Source organism: Tuber melanosporum (genome assembly GCF_000151645.1).
Source record: "Tuber melanosporum whole genome shotgun sequence assembly, scaffold_2, strain Mel28".
In the NCBI taxonomy this organism is placed as follows: domain Eukaryota; kingdom Fungi; phylum Ascomycota; class Pezizomycetes; order Pezizales; family Tuberaceae; genus Tuber; species Tuber melanosporum.
Window position 1 is genome coordinate 1,644,470 of NW_003298863.1, and position 17,724 is coordinate 1,662,193.

The 17,724-nt window shown below is 47.3% G+C and overlaps 2 protein-coding genes; one reads left to right on the forward strand and one right to left on the reverse strand.

The window, feature by feature from the left end:
- Window positions 1–1,114: 1,114 nt before the first annotated feature.
- On the reverse strand, window positions 1,115–4,175 carry GSTUM_00005629001 (uncharacterized protein). XM_002837737.2 has 13 exons: window positions 3,829–4,175; window positions 3,713–3,742; window positions 3,533–3,659; window positions 3,447–3,469; window positions 3,336–3,373; window positions 2,773–3,232; window positions 2,538–2,569; window positions 2,385–2,486; window positions 2,256–2,324; window positions 2,102–2,201; window positions 1,850–2,050; window positions 1,449–1,792; window positions 1,115–1,393 (listed from the first exon to the last, which is right to left on the reverse strand). The coding sequence occupies exons 1-13, from the start codon at window positions 4,034–4,036 to the stop codon at window positions 1,211–1,213; spliced, it is 1,917 nt and encodes a 638-aa protein (XP_002837783.1). The 5' UTR covers window positions 4,037–4,175; the 3' UTR covers window positions 1,115–1,210.
- A 5,251-nt stretch (window positions 4,176–9,426) lies between these two features.
- On the forward strand, window positions 9,427–10,690 carry GSTUM_00005630001 (uncharacterized protein; the record flags this gene model as incomplete). XM_002837738.2 has 5 exons in its annotated part: window positions 9,427–9,476; window positions 9,551–9,777; window positions 9,834–10,058; window positions 10,113–10,286; window positions 10,379–10,690. 4 exons carry the CDS (start codon window positions 9,427–9,429, stop codon window positions 10,235–10,237), a joined length of 627 nt encoding a protein of 208 aa, XP_002837784.1. The 3' UTR covers window positions 10,238–10,286; window positions 10,379–10,690.
- Between the last annotated feature and the right edge of the window lie 7,034 nt (window positions 10,691–17,724).

Sequence of the window (17,724 nt, forward strand, 5' to 3'; positions counted from 1 at the left end):
TATCGGAGGAGGCAACCCAAACGACACAACCCAGGGTTCAATCATTTGAGATTTATGGTACCAGTAACTCGAAGGAATATGAATCCCGTCGAGAAAGGAAACGACAAACCAAGCAAGTGATACTCGGGCTGCGGGAGTAGGATTGCGAAATTAAAAAATAACGTCTTCCGCACGATGTAGGGTGAGCACTCCCGCATGTAAACCAATGCTAGCGGAAATGGAGGGTTTTTGGAAACAGGTCTCCGCGTAAGGGAAATATAGATATATATTATATATATGCGGTGGGATAGACACGCTAGTCGGGATATGTCTGGGGTTCCCAATATGGACAGAGTGCTTCCAGAGATCAGCGAGAACGTGCGAGGATAGCAAGACTGGATGGGAAACCTGGTCGGTGAGCACCGCGGGAGTGTGAGGAAGAGTGCGGAAACTATTCTGGGGTGTCAAAACACTAATATACATAGTACCTCCAGAAATTTTCTAGACTAGTCCTTATCTTGCTCATGCAGGCTTGTTCATTGAGTCGCCGTAAGGGCTGGAATACCTCTGCGTTGTGGTTGCCTATCTTAGTAATGACTCTCACATTTCTTTTTCATTCGCCCCAGCGGTGGGCTAAAAGTCGGTTTTTTCCAGGGGGATTCTGGACGCTTTAGCACGCTTCAATTAGACTAGCCCTTATGCTATCGGTACCGGCACTATGGGAGACCTCTTGTGTAAGGTGGAGAGGAGGGCGCCGCTGCTAAGGTACAGTACATGTACAGTACAGGAGAAACCACCGGGCACAAATGCACGACGAAGACACTCTCCATGCCTCTCATATTCGCGCCACGTCCTCTTGTTGTAATCTACGCCTTGGTCATCCATAAGCCTGCCAACGCTCGAGCACAGCACAGTACTCGAGTAACTTACCGACCAACTACCCCGCAATGTCGGCGGGAGTGGCTTATCGTTGGCTTAGATGCCAACACATAGGCCATCTAGAACTAAATCCATCGGGAGTTTCCAAGTAAAAGATACGAGCGTCTACGAGTACTGAAAAGTGCGTCATTCCTTGGCAGATCATACTAACCTAGACAAGCCACTGGCAGGTAAACACCAAACTAACCATCTTACATAACGACCATATGAAGATTTATGATATTTTTTTAATCATGATATCCTAACCAGCCCCAAAACCCAAGGAAACAAAAAATAGAATCAACATGAAGGCTTAGGATGCATGCGCGCTAGGGGAATGGCCATGCGCATTGTCCTCACCACCCGAAGAAGCACCCGGAGAAACCTCTTTCCTCTGTGACATCCGCACCTCATCGGTGCCAAGGTTCTCCCTAAATTGAGGCAGCGCAGAGGTGCTCGACGCCTCGGCACGTGTTTCCCTCTGTCTCTTGACATGCTTTTCCACAATGTTAGCCACGGGCTCCGTAGGAATCGTGAAAAGCAAATGTTACCTTATACTTAATAACTTCATTCCCGAGTTCGTCTTCGGCACGCTCAACCTCGAGAGTAAATCCGAACTTAGGCCATATCTTCGCAAATCCGAACCAATAGATAAACCCTGCCACAAATACACAAAGGCTCACGGTTGGGAAAACGTAGAATGGAATCGATCCAGTCAAAAGTGATCCATCCCCATATTCATTTGGTATGAACGGAGCGATCAGTAGGAAGACGCAAGCAAGGCAGAATGTGAGTGTGAAAGGCCACCAGACATGATAGTCTGTTCGTTCTGCTGCCCAAATTTCCGATTGCGAAGGCGAATGCTGAAGGTAAAGAAGTCCACCTCCAATGAATACTGCGCCCACTCTCATTAGAACCTTGATCAGATGCACAGGGGACAAGGGGGCAATACAAGACACCCAGGTCTGAGAAGAAGTGAAAAGACAGATGAAGAAATCATATGTGTCCTCAGAGTCAGAGCTCGGTGCAGATATAATAACGACGGAAAACACCCAATGAAGTAGCAATGCTGCAGCAGGGGTACCAAAAGGCTTATCGCTAGCCCAGAAACGAGACCAGGGAAGCACACCCTCTTTACCGAGCTCCTGCTTGACTGCATAAGGAATCAGCATCCCGCCAAAATATCGCCACCAAAGGCGCTTACCGCGAGAATTGGCAAATGTGACCGCAAGGACGTTCCCAAAAGCCGATGAAGCAATGCACAATGGCACAATCGTAGTCGCAAAAGCGTTCCTTCCAAAAACCTTTTTGAGATGTTAAGCTTCGAGCACTCCACCTTGAAAACGAACAACACCTACATCTAAAAAGAAATCAGCTGCAACAGTAACACCCCCATTCTGAATAACTTCCTTTGGGAGCGCCGCAAACTGTTGATAGCATCTATCAGTAAACAAGCGTGGCCAGTTAAGACATTTGAGAAGACAAACATAGGCAATGTTGGCCAATATGTAAAGGGCAGCCACACCAAGTATAGCGATTGGGGCTGATACCCGTAAGGTTTTCGCTGGCCGACGGACCTCACCGAGAACCTAGAGACCATGATTAGCGCATGTAGCTAGTCTCGGAGGAGAATATCCCACGTAGTTTGCACTCTCCCACCCTCTGGGAAGCACTGGGTGGTTAGACCATGAATTTTGTAATTAGAGCTGTGAACCAACATACCGATAACTAAAGTGTGAAAGGGAACCAGTTGTTAGTTTCCTAAAGCTCACATATAATGCCATAGGCAATGCCGCAAGAATTACCTGTAGTTTACCTACCGAACGGCGGAGTTAGCATAACCTAATCCCCTCGAAAAGGCCCTAGTGGTAGAACTCACTGCCAATAATGCTGCCGCCCAGCTTCCGGGCGCGTCAGTTGCGCCATCCCTCTTCCATGCTCCATCACCATAAAAGTTTTTACTTTGTGGGTTATCAAGTCCCCTTCCCGCACCAGCCGCTATACCTGCTATGACAATCAACACAAGGAGTGATATCTTCAGCGCAGCAAATGCGGTCATTAAGTACTTTCCGCCAACCTTGGGCCAGTAAAGGTGTATCAAACAATTCAGCGTTATCACGCCGATCGCAAGTCCCTTTGAGAGCCCTTCGGGCGGGGGAGTAGGAAGCGCTTCCCCATGCTGCTGAATATTGACGGAGTATCTTCTTGGATCGATGGCACGAAGAAAGTGGGCTGCGCAAGAAACAGCATTTCCCGCCGTGTTCCCAAGTAATATAAACTGTATCGCGTATACACAGGTGGCAATGTACTTGGGTTTCCGGTAGATTCGCTCGAGCTACAATAGGGTAGCGGTGCTATGTTAGCTATGCATAAAGAAAGGCGGTCCATATTTGGTAAAGGGGAGGATAGTAAGAGCGATTAGAGAAAGGAGTGATTACGTAGACTTTTTCACCCCCTGAACGAGGTAAAGCAGTTCCTAGAAGCACGGTTATTGTCAGCGCAAATGCTGGCGAACGATCATATTCTAATTATACGCGCGAGGCACGCACCAAGCTCTAGGAAAACGGCCATCCTACACATACACACAGTCAGTCAGCTGAACCCAATGCCCGACGATTGCCAACCAGCTACTCACCCACAAAATGCGAGAAAGGCGCCGACGCACCATAGCAGCAAAGATCCGGCAGGAGTACCAGTAGCGCGAAGAACTGTTGAGGGCGTTGAAAAAATGCCCGTACCAATCATCTGATTGCAGATTAATGCTGCAAGACATGTCAGAAGTTGACTGTGAGCGAGCCTGTTTTAGAGCTCTTACCAGCCGTTGACCAATAGCCCAGTTTGCGGTCTGTATAATACTCTCGTGGTTAGCCTTTGCACCTAAAGCCTCACCAGCAAAAGAGGTGGCATCGTGTCCATTCTATGTGCGCGTACCTTCGGGAATTACGAAGGTCTGGACATCGTAAACTGTAGGGTCATCGCATTGACCATTCGCAGCTCCAGCGGTTGCGCCGATAGTGGGGAAATCCGTCTCAAAATCTCCGAAAGCTCCTCTGCCGGGAGCAGAGCTAGACCCATCATCGCCACCGGCGGAGGAAAGCTCCACGCTGCCGCGATCTCCGGGTTTGAGGTGTCCGGGCATGTCCGATTGGCAGGGCAGTCAGGCTCACGGACTATGTCTGTTGCAAGTGTCTGATGCGCAGGCACGGCTACTATGAATGGGGCGAGCAAAGAGATGCCGGATAGTGATTATAACGTTGCCGTACCGTGCTCGTATCGTTATGAAGGGAAGAACTCTCTGGGAGCCTGAACGCAATTCACCGACAGGCAGGGTTGGATTATATCGAGTCCCTCCACCAATAGCCTTGACAATGCCGAGCCAGCATTACAGCCCTGTATTTTCCACGCAGGAGGTGATTCTCCCGCTCCGCCCCAATGCACCTTGTAAACTAGCGGACTATGTGTAACACGGTGAATTTCTATCCTGCAGGTCGGGTTCCTTTCCCCTCACACCCCACCTATAGTCTACCCTTACCGCACCTTATCTACTCGAGTACTGGGGATGGATGCGCACCCAAAGGTTCCCAAGGCACACCACACAAGTACGGCAGTTACACATTTGCCATGCTCGAGTAGGCAATGATCGAACCGCCCTGTACTGTACTCTACTACAAGTAGTCCTGTACCACACCGGGTAGACTAGCAAAAGTGTGCACTAGCATAATTGTTAATTCCTAAAGCGGGGCGATCCAAATATGTTACTAATGCGAACAAGTACTCGTACATTACTCGAGCACTCTGCTAGGGCGCTCGAGTACCGATCTTGTGGTACAAGTAGACTATGACAGGAGCTGAATGACACCACGAGCGAGAAAAACAAAATAAAATACGCCCCAAAGGGATCACATTCAATTGCTATTACAAGTATCTACCATGATCCCTTAGTCAATGGCGTTGCTGCGCCCTTCATTCGTTCAGGTATCATAAATGATCTGGTCAAGAAAATACGAGTACTGTACTCGAGTAGAGAGTATAGTATGCTTTCTTATGAACTAGAAATAAATTAATAGAGTTTCAAACTGAGACCCAAGTTATTCTGCCGATTCCTTCGGAGGAATGGTTACAAGTGCTCCTGGCGGGAACAATAACCACGATACCAAAAAAAACTCTAGCAAGCCCGGGATAAGTGGAACAGGAGAATCTGCCTAAAATCCGAGGTTACAGATTGGCTTGCAGTGTCCTAATCACTCAGGAACCCGTTCCTCCAACATAATGCCTTATGAGAGGTTATGGATTTCGTCGTCAAAAGTCGCCTTTTTGGTTGCAACGTCGCCAGGCGCCCGGGCTGTTAATCCCACTGGGAGGAATACTCGAGCGTGGCTGCAGGAGAATACCGGTACCCACAGAGACCGGTAAAGGCACCAGTAATAGTGGCCACTGCACTGTATCAGATGTGAGTTCTCGAGTGCTCAACATGTACTGTACGAGTACAGGCACAATAAGGTACGTTGCACTGCCGTACCAGTCAAAAGATTCAAATTCGACACTTTCCCAGCAGCTCTACCTCCCTTCCACACAAGTGAGCGAACAAAGACGGAGCGGGGAAGTTACACCCTCCCATCGTCGTTACACGCGCCAGAAGTCAAGCAACATTTGTTGCAACTGAGGGGAGGACGAGGCTCATTTTACCCACCCTGTTCTCCCCCCTCCCCACACACATACTTACACACCTTTCGACGCCTCTTCTCCATGCGCCCAAACCCAAATAATCCAGATACATGCAGCCGGCTGTTGTTGAGAGCATCATAGCCCTCTCCACTCATTAGTCACCCTTCCGTCTTCCACATTCAGATACCATACCGAACCGTACTTGTGCACTGGACAGAAGAAAAGTTGTGACGACCAATTCTGCCTTTTACCTCTTCTACCCCCCACCTCATCCCCTTTCTCTCCCCTCCAATCACACATTGCTCCCCGCTCCTCTAACAAGACAAGGCGGGTTCCCACTCTTATCCTGCGCAGTTTCTGCTCCTTCACTACACTATCACTTGCTAAAGCTTTCTGCTCCCTCTTTCGCCCCCTTCTCGCTACCGGTATTATTATTGTTCATGTCTATGCTCATCCCCAGTCACCTACCCTCCTGTCCTCCGCATTCAAATAAGATCGGCCGAAAGGGCGCTGAATAAGGTAAGGTCTGTGCGGCCATTGAACGCATGTAAGCAAGTTCTGCTCCTTACCATACTCGAGTGGTCTACAGTCCCGGTCCCGGCCCCGGCCCCAGTCCCTGAACATCCTACCCTACCGCAGCCTCACCGATCCCACTACACATCCATCTACCATACCGGTATTATACCTTTGGAAAAAAAAAATTTCCCCTCAAAAAAAAGGGAGGGAAGAAGATAGTTTATAATATCCGGCAGGCCGACGGGGCCTCGCTTTCCTCCTTTTGATTGTCTCCCCTTTCAACGATATCGGCTCAATCAGCCGGTAGCGAGCGATAAGACTCACCACCCGTTGTGCTGCCCCACATCACCGCAGATCCGATCTTACCTTCCAGAACAGGCTTTCATCCCCGTTCGCAATCCCTCCCCCCAATTCCCCGTCCAGCTCCTCGTTCCGAGAAATCTCCCGATGCCCCTCTTACATGTTCAACCTCTAGTTGTATTTTTCTCCTAAACCGAAAGAGGAAGAAAGAAAGAAAGAAAAAAGCACCCGACCCTATTGAATTCGGCCGATTTCACTGTTAACCATCCGTTAAGCGTTGTCAACAGATTTCGTCCCCTTCTGTGTGAACCCCAGCTGGCGGAAATACCCAGTGAGAACCTCAACATGTCTGTAGGGTTCGGGTTCAGTATCAGTGACATTCTCGCCTGTGGGAAGTTCTGTCATCAAATCTACAAAGCATGTTTTTCCGAGGCCCATGATGCTTCGGCGGATTGGACAGCTCTGGGCAAGGAACTCGTCCTCCTAGGTGATGCCCTACAAAACCTTTGCTCGGACGAGGGTATTATACCACAAGATCCCTTCTGCGGTCCAGAAATGCATGAAAAGGAACAGCGAGCACTAGAAGCAGTCAGAATGGTGGTCGGTGACTTCCAGGAGACGTTAAAGGACCTGAAAGAGTTTCTCTTAAGATATGACGATTTCCGGAAACCAGATGCTGGGAGACAATATTGGTTGAAGATCAAGTTCAGTGTCAACTCTGCAGAAGTCGACAAGTTCAGGGAAAGGGTAGCTATGCATACTCGGGCAGTACATCTACTACTCAACCCATTGATATAGTTAGTATACATATGCTATTCGGCAGGATAGTACACGATTTATACTGTATGAAGCTGACTTCCCCAGCAAATCCACAAAAAACGTTCAGACTACTGTCACCGACATCAAAACTCGCATAGACACTATTGACCAAGTCCTACAAGCTCTATTGGTAGTCGCTTCAGAACAGCTAGCAACTACCTCATCTTCCCGTAATCCTAGAAGGATCGCCGATCGATCTCATACAAGACTCCAGAACGGTCACCCTCAACAGCTTATCGAAGGACCCAGGAGTCCTCAAACAATACCAGAACTTCTAGTTGCTAACAATAATAAGCCACGGGGCGGAGAAGAGATGTTAAGAACAAACAGCTATCCCGCCGGAGGAGGCCTATATGAGGATACGATAGACATGGGTCTTAGTCGGTCATCCACAGACACTGACATGATGAACCCGCGCTCACCAACATCCCCGTATTCTCCAAAAGGTAGGCGGAGGCTCCCTGCCAATCGTGATGGTGACGAAAGACGTGGTAGCGAGTCTTCTTCACCAACCTTAGTCGGGATCAATCCTTCGGAATTCAGGACACAACGACAAAAGTCGTCTGCAGGCGCAACTGAACTCTCCGATAACCCAATAAGTAAGGCACTACGGCAATCAGCTATGAGCGAGAGTGCAAAGAAAAGACCAATCGAGCATTGGATTACTGCTGCAATGCATTGGTATTTCAAGGTAACTACCCCTTTTGAGTCACCAGCTATCATTCGCCTCACAAAAGTTAATTAATATCGAATTCTTTGCCAGGCAGAGAAAGATCTTGAGGACCCCGGCAACCCGGAAGTCTCCTTGGAGGCCTATTTAGGACTGATGAAAAGCAGTTGGATCGTGGAGAACGTCATTAATAGATGGGAGGCCGAAGATGGGCTACCCGAAGAGATAAAAAGAAACATAAAAACTCTCGTCGCCGTGAGTAACGCAGCCCCGTGTATTGTCATATCCACATCTAACAATAGACAGTCGATTGTAAACCAATTCCGAAAGATCGGGAACCGGGAGATGCCCGACATCAGAAACATCGACCTACAACATTTCGAGATATGGCATAAAGATATTGTCCTCATTCTCGTGGAGCCCACTTCGCCGCTCTCTTCTCGCGCCTCGTCAAGAGAGAGCACATTCATTTATGGTGCCTACTACGACCCTACACCCCCTAGAAGACCTTCAGAAGCGCCAAGCAACCATGCCCACGCAACGGCTCCGTCAGACTACGATTCACCACTGGACCAGGGCGCGCGGGGATTGCGACACCAAACATACCCAGTCTCTCCCGGTGGACACCATGCTCCATATAGCTACGAAGAATGGGATGACATTCCAACTACCAATGCTCCTGCTTCCACGGATGACAGTGAATCCAGTCCATCTCGTAAATATCTCTCTGGATCTGTGGTCAGCCGGTCTTCCCCCAGCATTCCGAGCAATAGTGGAGCTTCAAGTTTTCCGCCACCTGAGAACGGGCAGAACTTGCTGAATTCAAGGCAGCACGACATAGCCGAGCCCACACGGATCAACGGTCGTTCCCTAAGTGTCTCAACTACATCCACCGAATCATCAGGCCAAAGTTCGACCCAATACCCAACCACCCCTACACAAGCCCAGGCGAGGCCAACAGTAAGGAGGAAACCAGTCCCCGCCTCGCCCATCACCTATCCTACCACTATACCCCAGCTTCCAGAGGACGACCAGGAGAGTTATGAAGGGCTCGGTGAGCGCACCATCCTCAATACAATGTAAGTAATTTCAATCCTTCATTAGTTAGGCAAGAACTAACACGTGAATTGACCCAGTGAGATTATGTGGGCTTCACAATTGTCTGGCCCCTTCCACAGGGGCACTGTAAAAATATTTTGGCACCAGTCCACCAAGTTTTTCCGGATATACACCAGGTATAGCGCCCGTCGTGCTCAATCGCAAGAGGGTAGGTTTATCAACCCCTTATTACAATACGCAGCTAAACCGTGGGGAAGTGTCCCTAAGGGGTACTGAAATGATCCCGGAATACGCCTATGAGGATGAGCCTACCATCTACTTACGGAGAACCGCCCGACCGCCGGGCCCTAACAATGGCTCTCAAGCTACAGGCCCCGCAACGGGGAATGACACTACCCGCATAGGCCATGTATATAAATTCCATACATCAGAGTGTAAGACTCCTCTATTTGCGTTCCCTATGGCTTCAAGCACCCCGGTTTAATACCTGGTATCTAGCCATGTTTGACTTCCAGAGAGCACTCACTAGCGAGCGTGTGTACCAAGATCTGTAAGTTTTTTAGTTTTTTTTCAACCTCTTATCCTCGTTTTTGGAATTGGCTCTAACAGGTAATATGACCCCAGGGTGAAGCGCGTTGCCTTGGTAAAGTTAAAGCTAGGCTCAGGTAATGGTACCCACTATTATCACAACGCCCGCCTACAACTCTGGCACGAAAATCCGCCAGCCGACGCACTTGTCACAGATGCAGCCTCTGGTATGACCGGAGTCTCCAAAGCCGCCCGTGCAAAGCTTGTTCTCCAATGTTCCCGTTTGATGATATATTTCGGGGGTTCCTTCCTTACTTGCTTTTGTTTGTAGCCTCCTGCTATACGCTTTTGATAGCAGCCCGCTAACATTTCAAAATAGTAACCGACGACATTACACTCAAACGCGACGGTCATGAACTGATGTTGGTACCAACAAAATACAAGGGTAGTCTGATGAAATCGCCTAAAACCGTAAAGGCAGTCATCCGTGGCAACGAAAACAGCAAAGGCGGGTTTAGGCTTGACAAGGAAAAGATCTCGCCCGATGATGAATACAAATTCGAGGAGTATTCTTATATTCACATCAATTTCAAGGATACCGAGTGTAAGAAATCACATGGTAGATTTCTCAATCAACGTGCTAACTGTACTGCTATAGATCTGAACAAGTTTCAAAAACTCTGGAACGAAATGATGGCCGCAAGGCGTGCGAAGCGAAAGGAGATTAGTAGTCTAAAGGAACAACTTCAAGCGGCTGCCCGGGCCCCCCTCGCAGTCTCTTGACTACCTCCCATACTCTTTTCTAACTCATCTTTCATCCCTATAATATCATGTAATTCTCTCCTACTAAATTTTTGCATCTTGGGCAAAACGGCGCAGGTGCACGGCGGGACACGGTCTGAACAGCAATTAATGTCATGGTAGATTTCTTTAGCATCTCTTTTCTTCCTTCAGATGGCATCAGGGTAGCCTACCAGTAAGCCGCAAGAATAGATACGGCAACATAGTTCCCACTGAGCCTTTCCTCCGCTACCGCAACCTCAACCTCCCGGCGAATGAGCGAATGCGCAAACGAGAGCGAGAAAAAAGAGAGAAAAAAGAAGTTCCCATCAGGACAGACAAGATGGCCAACCAACAAAAAAAAAAAAAAAAAAAAAAGCAAACTCCAAGACACACAATCACAATAGCTGCAGGAACCACACATCTCATCACTGATTCACAAACAACAGGAAAAAGGTAAATCCGGGCTTACGTCACATCAGGCTGTTTCCGCACAACCTTTCGGAATAATTTTCCTCCAACTATGGGGAAGTGCGAGGAAGAATTTGCTGCTTGCATTCCGAAGTTATTCCGGAAGGATGGCTCATACTATGTTTTGTGCCGGTATATTTAGCCACTCGAGGCTGTCCCGGGGGGGCAAGGTGGAGGATTTAGTATGATACCGGTATGGCTGGGTGGGGGAAGTGTTCACGGTAGTGCCCGAGTGGCACACTTGTATTTACTATACTCGAGTAGACTATACAGTGCAGCGCCACAGTGGTTACCGAGACGGGTCGTTTTGTCAGTTGGGGATGGGAGGAGGGAACTTATTGTTTGTCCTTTTTTTTTTCTCTTTTTTTTTTTTTTGGTATATTTCTATAGAGGTATGATATGATAATATATTGTGGTGTTGTATTTTGGACTATCCATTAAGGGTCGCAATAGTTGGGTGGGGCTATTCTAGGTTATCATGAGTGTAGTGGGCGACGAACATACATATCGTACATACCCAAGTACAGTAGTATTCCGTACCGTACCGTAAAATTAAAAAAACTCTTGAGTATGATACAGTACCACTCTAAGTTACCTGATTAAATTTATCGTCAAAAACTATCACGTAAGCCCATGATTGGTTCCACCTATGGTCCGAGCAACATGTCAACAGAGCTCCGAGTAGTCTACTGTACCGGTACTGTAATCGAGTGCTGCTGCGGGAGTACCGAGATCCTACCGTATCATACATTAGAGAACTATACAAAAAGTCCGTTGGCGAAACGATCCTTACCAAGTTGGGAAACGATGTTTTTTTTTTTAGAATCACAACACACCAGTCAGTCAGTCAGAAGCGTTCAAACACACTTCACCACTCGCGCATCCAACTCCCTTCCACCTTCTCTGCCTTCCATGGAAGCCAGAAGTGCCCGGCGGCTGCGGTAGTTGATTAATCCACAAGCACGAGCCCGTCCAGTGCTGTGCAATCGAGCATCTCCGTGGAGAGAGAAGAGGAGAAGAAGGAGGGCCATTCCATACCCACCTACCATATCGTGTAACCTTGTCGGGGAGATATAACTGTCATGCCGGCCCCGAGAGAGAGAGAGAGAGAGAAAAAGTGTTGTGTTCCGGTCCGGCGACATTTCGCGGTTCGGTATGATACTACTAAATCTGGAACACACACGCGAAATTCCCCGATAACCTGTCATAGTAGAGTAGTAGTAGTAAGTCTACTACGCGCATGAATAAAACAAGTAAAACTCGCTGTTATGATACTTCCTCTCCTAAGAAAAAAGAAAGAAAGAAAACTCTTAGGCAGCAATCAATTTTTATGTTCTTCGGTCTGTCCGTCGGTCCGTCGGCGACCGAGAGTTCTTTTTCTTTTCGCCCTGATGTTCATAATAGCAACGCAACGCAACGCGAACACGTCGTAAGCAATTCGGATCTCGCCAAGAACCATTCAACCTTGATAAAAGGTATCATATCATACAGTACCGGTGCTCGTACGAGTACGAGTACTAGTACAGATGTGGTTTTGTTTGTGGGAAAAACCCGGTTTCATATTTTTATTTTTTTTCAGGTCCCATGATTGCTTTTCTTTTTTCTTTTTTCTTCTTTTCTTCTTTTCTTCTTTTCCTTAACCATACAATAGGAAAAAAGGAAGAAAAGAAAAAAACTTGATGGGGTCAGGTCAGTCAGTCAGTCAATCAGGCACCTATGACAGAGAACATACCCGTAGCGGTTATCGAGATGATGGCTTTTTTGCCCTATGATAGACAATCTATCGCTATGAGGTGTGTATAACAGGCACGCTATTAAGTCCGGGTTCCGTCGGGAGTGGGAATGAGTGCGGTAAGTCCGGAGTGTAACGAGTACTCGAGTACTTGTAGTTGTAGTTGTAATACCGTGCCCGTACTACGCGATACTGTAGTACTGGTACAGTACAGGACAGTGCCAGACTAGATTTTGTATCACGAGCCACACCCCCCGGGTCCCTCCCCCCGCTATTAAGGCCCGTTCGGCGCGCCAGGATTATCATTATAATATATATATATATATATATTTTGTTTTTCATTTTTCCCCTTCCCCATTTGCCAAAAACCTCATTTTTGCATAACAGCTCGGATGTCCTGGACGCTGGCTAGCGCGAGAACGGACAACACCACACCACCAACCGCTGCGATGAGGGAGAGAGGGAGAAGAGACGCCCACCGGAGGCCACGAGAAGTGAGTGGAGTGGGCTGTAACAAAAGTGCAATGTTAATTGCACGATTTTGCACAAAGAAGGAACGCAGCGAGTCGGTAGGTAGGTGGAGGGGAGGAAGGAAGGAAGGCCATTCATGGGCTGTGGAGTTAGCGGACTGAGTGGGTCGTCGTCCTAATTCTGGATGTTTGATCGGGGGGGGTCTGGAAGACTCCATTCACTGCTCCACTGCTCCACTGCTCCGCTCCTCAGGTTGTAAAAATAAAAATATTTAACTGAATGAATAAAAATAAGTCAAGGGTGAGAGAGAACACTGTATGGTAGGAATAAAAATAACCCCCCTTCCTCCCCATCGCTACCGTCGTTTCCACTTGTTTGCCCAATTTTACCGCGGTACCGTAGCGTACAGCCAAGTAAGCCGCTATAGTATGATGGATATCTATCTATATACGGGCACACACACTCACACACTCACACGCACACACACGGTGCGAGAAAAATTTCGGAAATTCCGGTAGAGTTAGCGGGGCATTCCTGCAACCACACCAAGTTTATTTTTGTTTGTGTACCCATCATCTTTTTATCTGGTACAATGAGAATTTTCACTCAAAGAACTACTCCACCCCCTCACTCACGATACTCTTCCCTTAGGTGGTGTGGCCAATCACAGCCCTCTATCCTAAGGCTTCATTCCCCCTGAGAGTTTAGGATGCTGGCCATAAAACCATCCTACTCACTCATCATGGTCTTCCAACCCTTATCCCTGGCCTTGCCTCACCTCCCATACTTTTCCTCTCCACTTGGAGGATCCAGGAGTACTACCAAGAGTCCAAGGGTCAACTCCCTCAGCCTTTTCCTACCAGGCTCCCCACAGGGAGTAACCCTCAACACTACCGTCCCAATGTTTGCTACTATCAGGCATGAAAGGAGATGCTCTAATGCCCTAATCAATGTTGAAAACAGAATCGTGGCCCGGGAAAGTACTTTCTCAGAGGTCAGACACGAACTGGGATGCATGAACATGTGCTAAGTACTTCTTACAGGGAACACAATAGCCCCAACTATAGCAGCCCCCAGCTAGAACTACACAGCTTCAGGACTATACTCTAAAAGATCTTTAGCAGCGAGGTTGTAGACGCAGCTGACACCAATGCCCTGGCCTTTCTGGCAGCAACAGCCTCATCCTGCTACCCATCGCAAGAAAGTCCTGTACTAGTATTCCAAATACTACAGTCTCCAGCCTCCTCCTCCCTGCTAACTGATGTAACCGAACCTATAGACCAGACCCAAGACATTGGTGTGTCCAAGACACAACTCACATAAGAAGTGGCGATGTTCCTGGGAAATGGGAAAAATATGGACAATACCGGGTTGGGGGACCATCAACATGCCCACAACTCAGACAAAGTACTGGGAAGCTCAGCTGCTCAGAGCGTACCAAGACAGGTACAGTTCTCCTCACCTTTAGCTACAGCAAGAGAGATCCCTGGGACCTCTTCTGGCAACATGACAGCCAGATCAATCCGCAATGAAATAACAGAGGCCAAATCTACACTAGAGGAGAAAGAAGAACTAGAACGCACAGTTACAGACGGCATCATGGTCAGATTCATCCACCACCTGAAAAAAGAGTTCCAGGAACAACTGTGAGCTATGGAGGTATGTCTTACCAGTAAGATAAGATAAAGGACCAGGCAGACTGGCGCAAACACTCCCCTCTCCTCTACTACTGCCCGCAGACAATCTAGAACCACAAACTCAACCCCAAACCCAACAGCTCTGATGCGAATTACCACACCACAGCCCCCCCCAAACGGATCCTAAAAAGGCCAAAGCCTAACCTGTCAGCAGAGACCAACCCCGGAAAAACTATGAACCCTATTGGAAGGTCTGCAAATACTACAACAAACTCTCCCTAACAAAAAGGAGCCCTGAAATAAACCTGAGCAGCCATTACTTCTATAGGAGTCAACATTGACAGTTTCCAGCTGGTCCTAACAAAGAAGAAACAACAAGAACCAGTACCAAGTATTGGAATGGTAGCTCCCTCAGTACCCTCCACCTCATACACCAGACAAAGGCTGCTCCTTATCAGGTCAGCTGAGAAAGGTTGCAGAGTAGGACCGGCAGGCCTCTCCCCAGCCAAAATCAAAGACACAGTCAATTCCGCATCCAGGATAAAATTCATATACACTGAGTTTAACAGAAATGACAATCTTGTTCTCACCACCATGAGGGACCTACCAGCTCAACCAGCCCTAAGTAATGTGGCAGCAATCACCAAAGCCCTAAATGGAATCAATGTGTTCAGTTTCAACACTACTACAGATACTCTGTCCATCAACATCGTGGTTAGCAGCATACCACTCAGCAACGAGAATTAGATAACCAAGGAATGGGACATAGATTCAAACAGGTAGGACAACCTGGAGAGAGAAATCTCTGAGTACAACCCCCAGGTAAGGCTGCTAGACCGACCTAAGTGGCTGCAATCCCTCACAGCGCTTAAGGCAGAAGGAAAAGTCAAGTCCTCAGTGATCGTAGTAGTTGAGGCAAACAACTGGGTTATAGAGGAGACAAGAAAATCCCACCTGAGCATGGCCATATTCAGCACGCAATGCATCTTCTGGAAGTATGTTAAGAAGGACTGATCTACCTACTATACCAGATGTCTACAATTTGGCCACCATGCAGTACACTACAGATTAGAGGCCATATACAAATACTGTGGAAGAAGATACCAGACAAAGGACCACAGCTGTGCGCAAGTATACTGCATAGCCAGAAAGGGAAGAATGTGCTCACACATCCTAAGAAGATGCATCAACTGCGAAGAGACTTCACACTTTGCTGAAAACAATCACTGCCAAACAAGGACAAGGGTGAGATCCTCCGTAGTACCTGGAATAGTCAAGAAAGGAAAAGTACCAGCAGCACTAGCCGGTACCTTATCGCCTCAATAAATATGGTGACAATGGATATCATATACTACAAGGTCGGTGGATCTATGAATGTTGTCACCGAGTTACTAAAACTTTCACAAAAACCGAAACTGAAAATAATAGCTATTATAGAGTGTCTATACAAAAATCAAGACTGGATATACCTGAAAGGGTTCATATACTATGCAAGCACAATGGCAAGAAAATATGGCTGTGCCGTTTATATTGAAAATAAATATGGATACATATTTGTAGTCGAACGGATAGGACTACAACATATCACGCTATGGACTGGGGGCACTAAAATTCCCTACAATGACCAGAGGTCTTCTGCATTGGACTTTAACCTGACAGACCAATAGCACATACATAGAGAAAGTAACATCCTAATAGGAAACACAAATATGTACCAATCCTCCTGGTCCCAAGGATGCCGGAACATGGCTGGAGTTAAACTGACCAAATGGATGGAAGACCGGGACATGACAGTAAGAAACCCCCACAAAATTACCCACACATCCAATACAACCAACTCAAAGAGAACAACCTTGGACCTTATTATTACCAATGAGAAGCAGGACGTCGAGGTACGAGCAGTCACCCTGGCAATAATGAGCTATACGGCACTGATAATTAAGACAAGCATCACTTGAGCCAACGATAGGGAAAAGTCCCTAAGATATGACAAAGCAGACTGGGAGGCTATCAGGGCTGCAATTAACCTTATAGATGACCACACAGACCACCTAGCCAATGTATAGAGAGAGCTCACACGAATAGCCAGACAGTATACACTCCTCAGAAACCCAGGAAGCAAGGCCTTCTGGAATAAGGACCTACAACAGACGAGAAAGAAAGTCTTAATGAGAGTGTATAAAAACTCCAAGCACCTCGAGCTAAAAGAATAAGAAAAAGGACCTGCAGAAGACCATCACTAACACTAAGATAGAGGTAAATGGAAGGCCCTTCAGGAAGAAACAAACCCTAAATGCTTTAGAACAGTCCTGCCTAAAACTACTAAGCACCTTATACTGGCACTATTGAAAGAGAACAGAGAGGTAGTAGCAGAACATGGAGAAATTGCACATGAAATCCATACAGCCTTGTACGGAGGAGAACAGAGGTGACCATAGCAGGAATTAAATAGGAAACCAGAGCCAATAAAAATAAAGACCCTGGATGCAGCCATCAAGCAATCTCCAAATAGCATAGCAACTGTGCAGGACAACATCATCACTAGGTAGATCAAGTGTTTCCGGAAGCTACATGAAAGCCTATTCTTCTAGATGATAAACCGGGTATGGAAAGAAGAGGTCCTAGAAGGATGGAAGGTCAGTACTACTATATTGATACCCAAACTAAACAAGTCAATATATATAGTGGCAAAGAGCTGGAGGCTAATACAACTCTAACATATACTGGCAAAGACTCTGGAAAAAGCGGTGGTTATATGAATAGCCCAGCTTGAAATCCTGAAGAATAATATGTTTGGGGGAAGAAAGAGATACAGCATGACGAATGCCATACAGGCCCTCAATAACATAATAGACACTGTAAGTAAGGCAGGTAAATGCATCACCATACTAGACATCCAAGGAGGCTTCGACCACCTACAAATAATGAAATTTTGTAATAAACTGGAGAAACATTCCAGGCAGTTGGGACGGTGGGTCCAGCAGTGGGCCACGGATAGAACAACAAGCTACCAGTTCAACAGCAGAACGTCCAGGAGCTTCTCCATCGATAAGGGCAGGCCCTCAAGGTCTTCCCTGTCTCCAATATTATTTCTGGTTAGCTGTAACGATCCCCTTTCAGATAGTTAGTTCTTGGCGACAGGGAACGATACTTACCTTTTCTTTCCCTTTCTTTCCTTG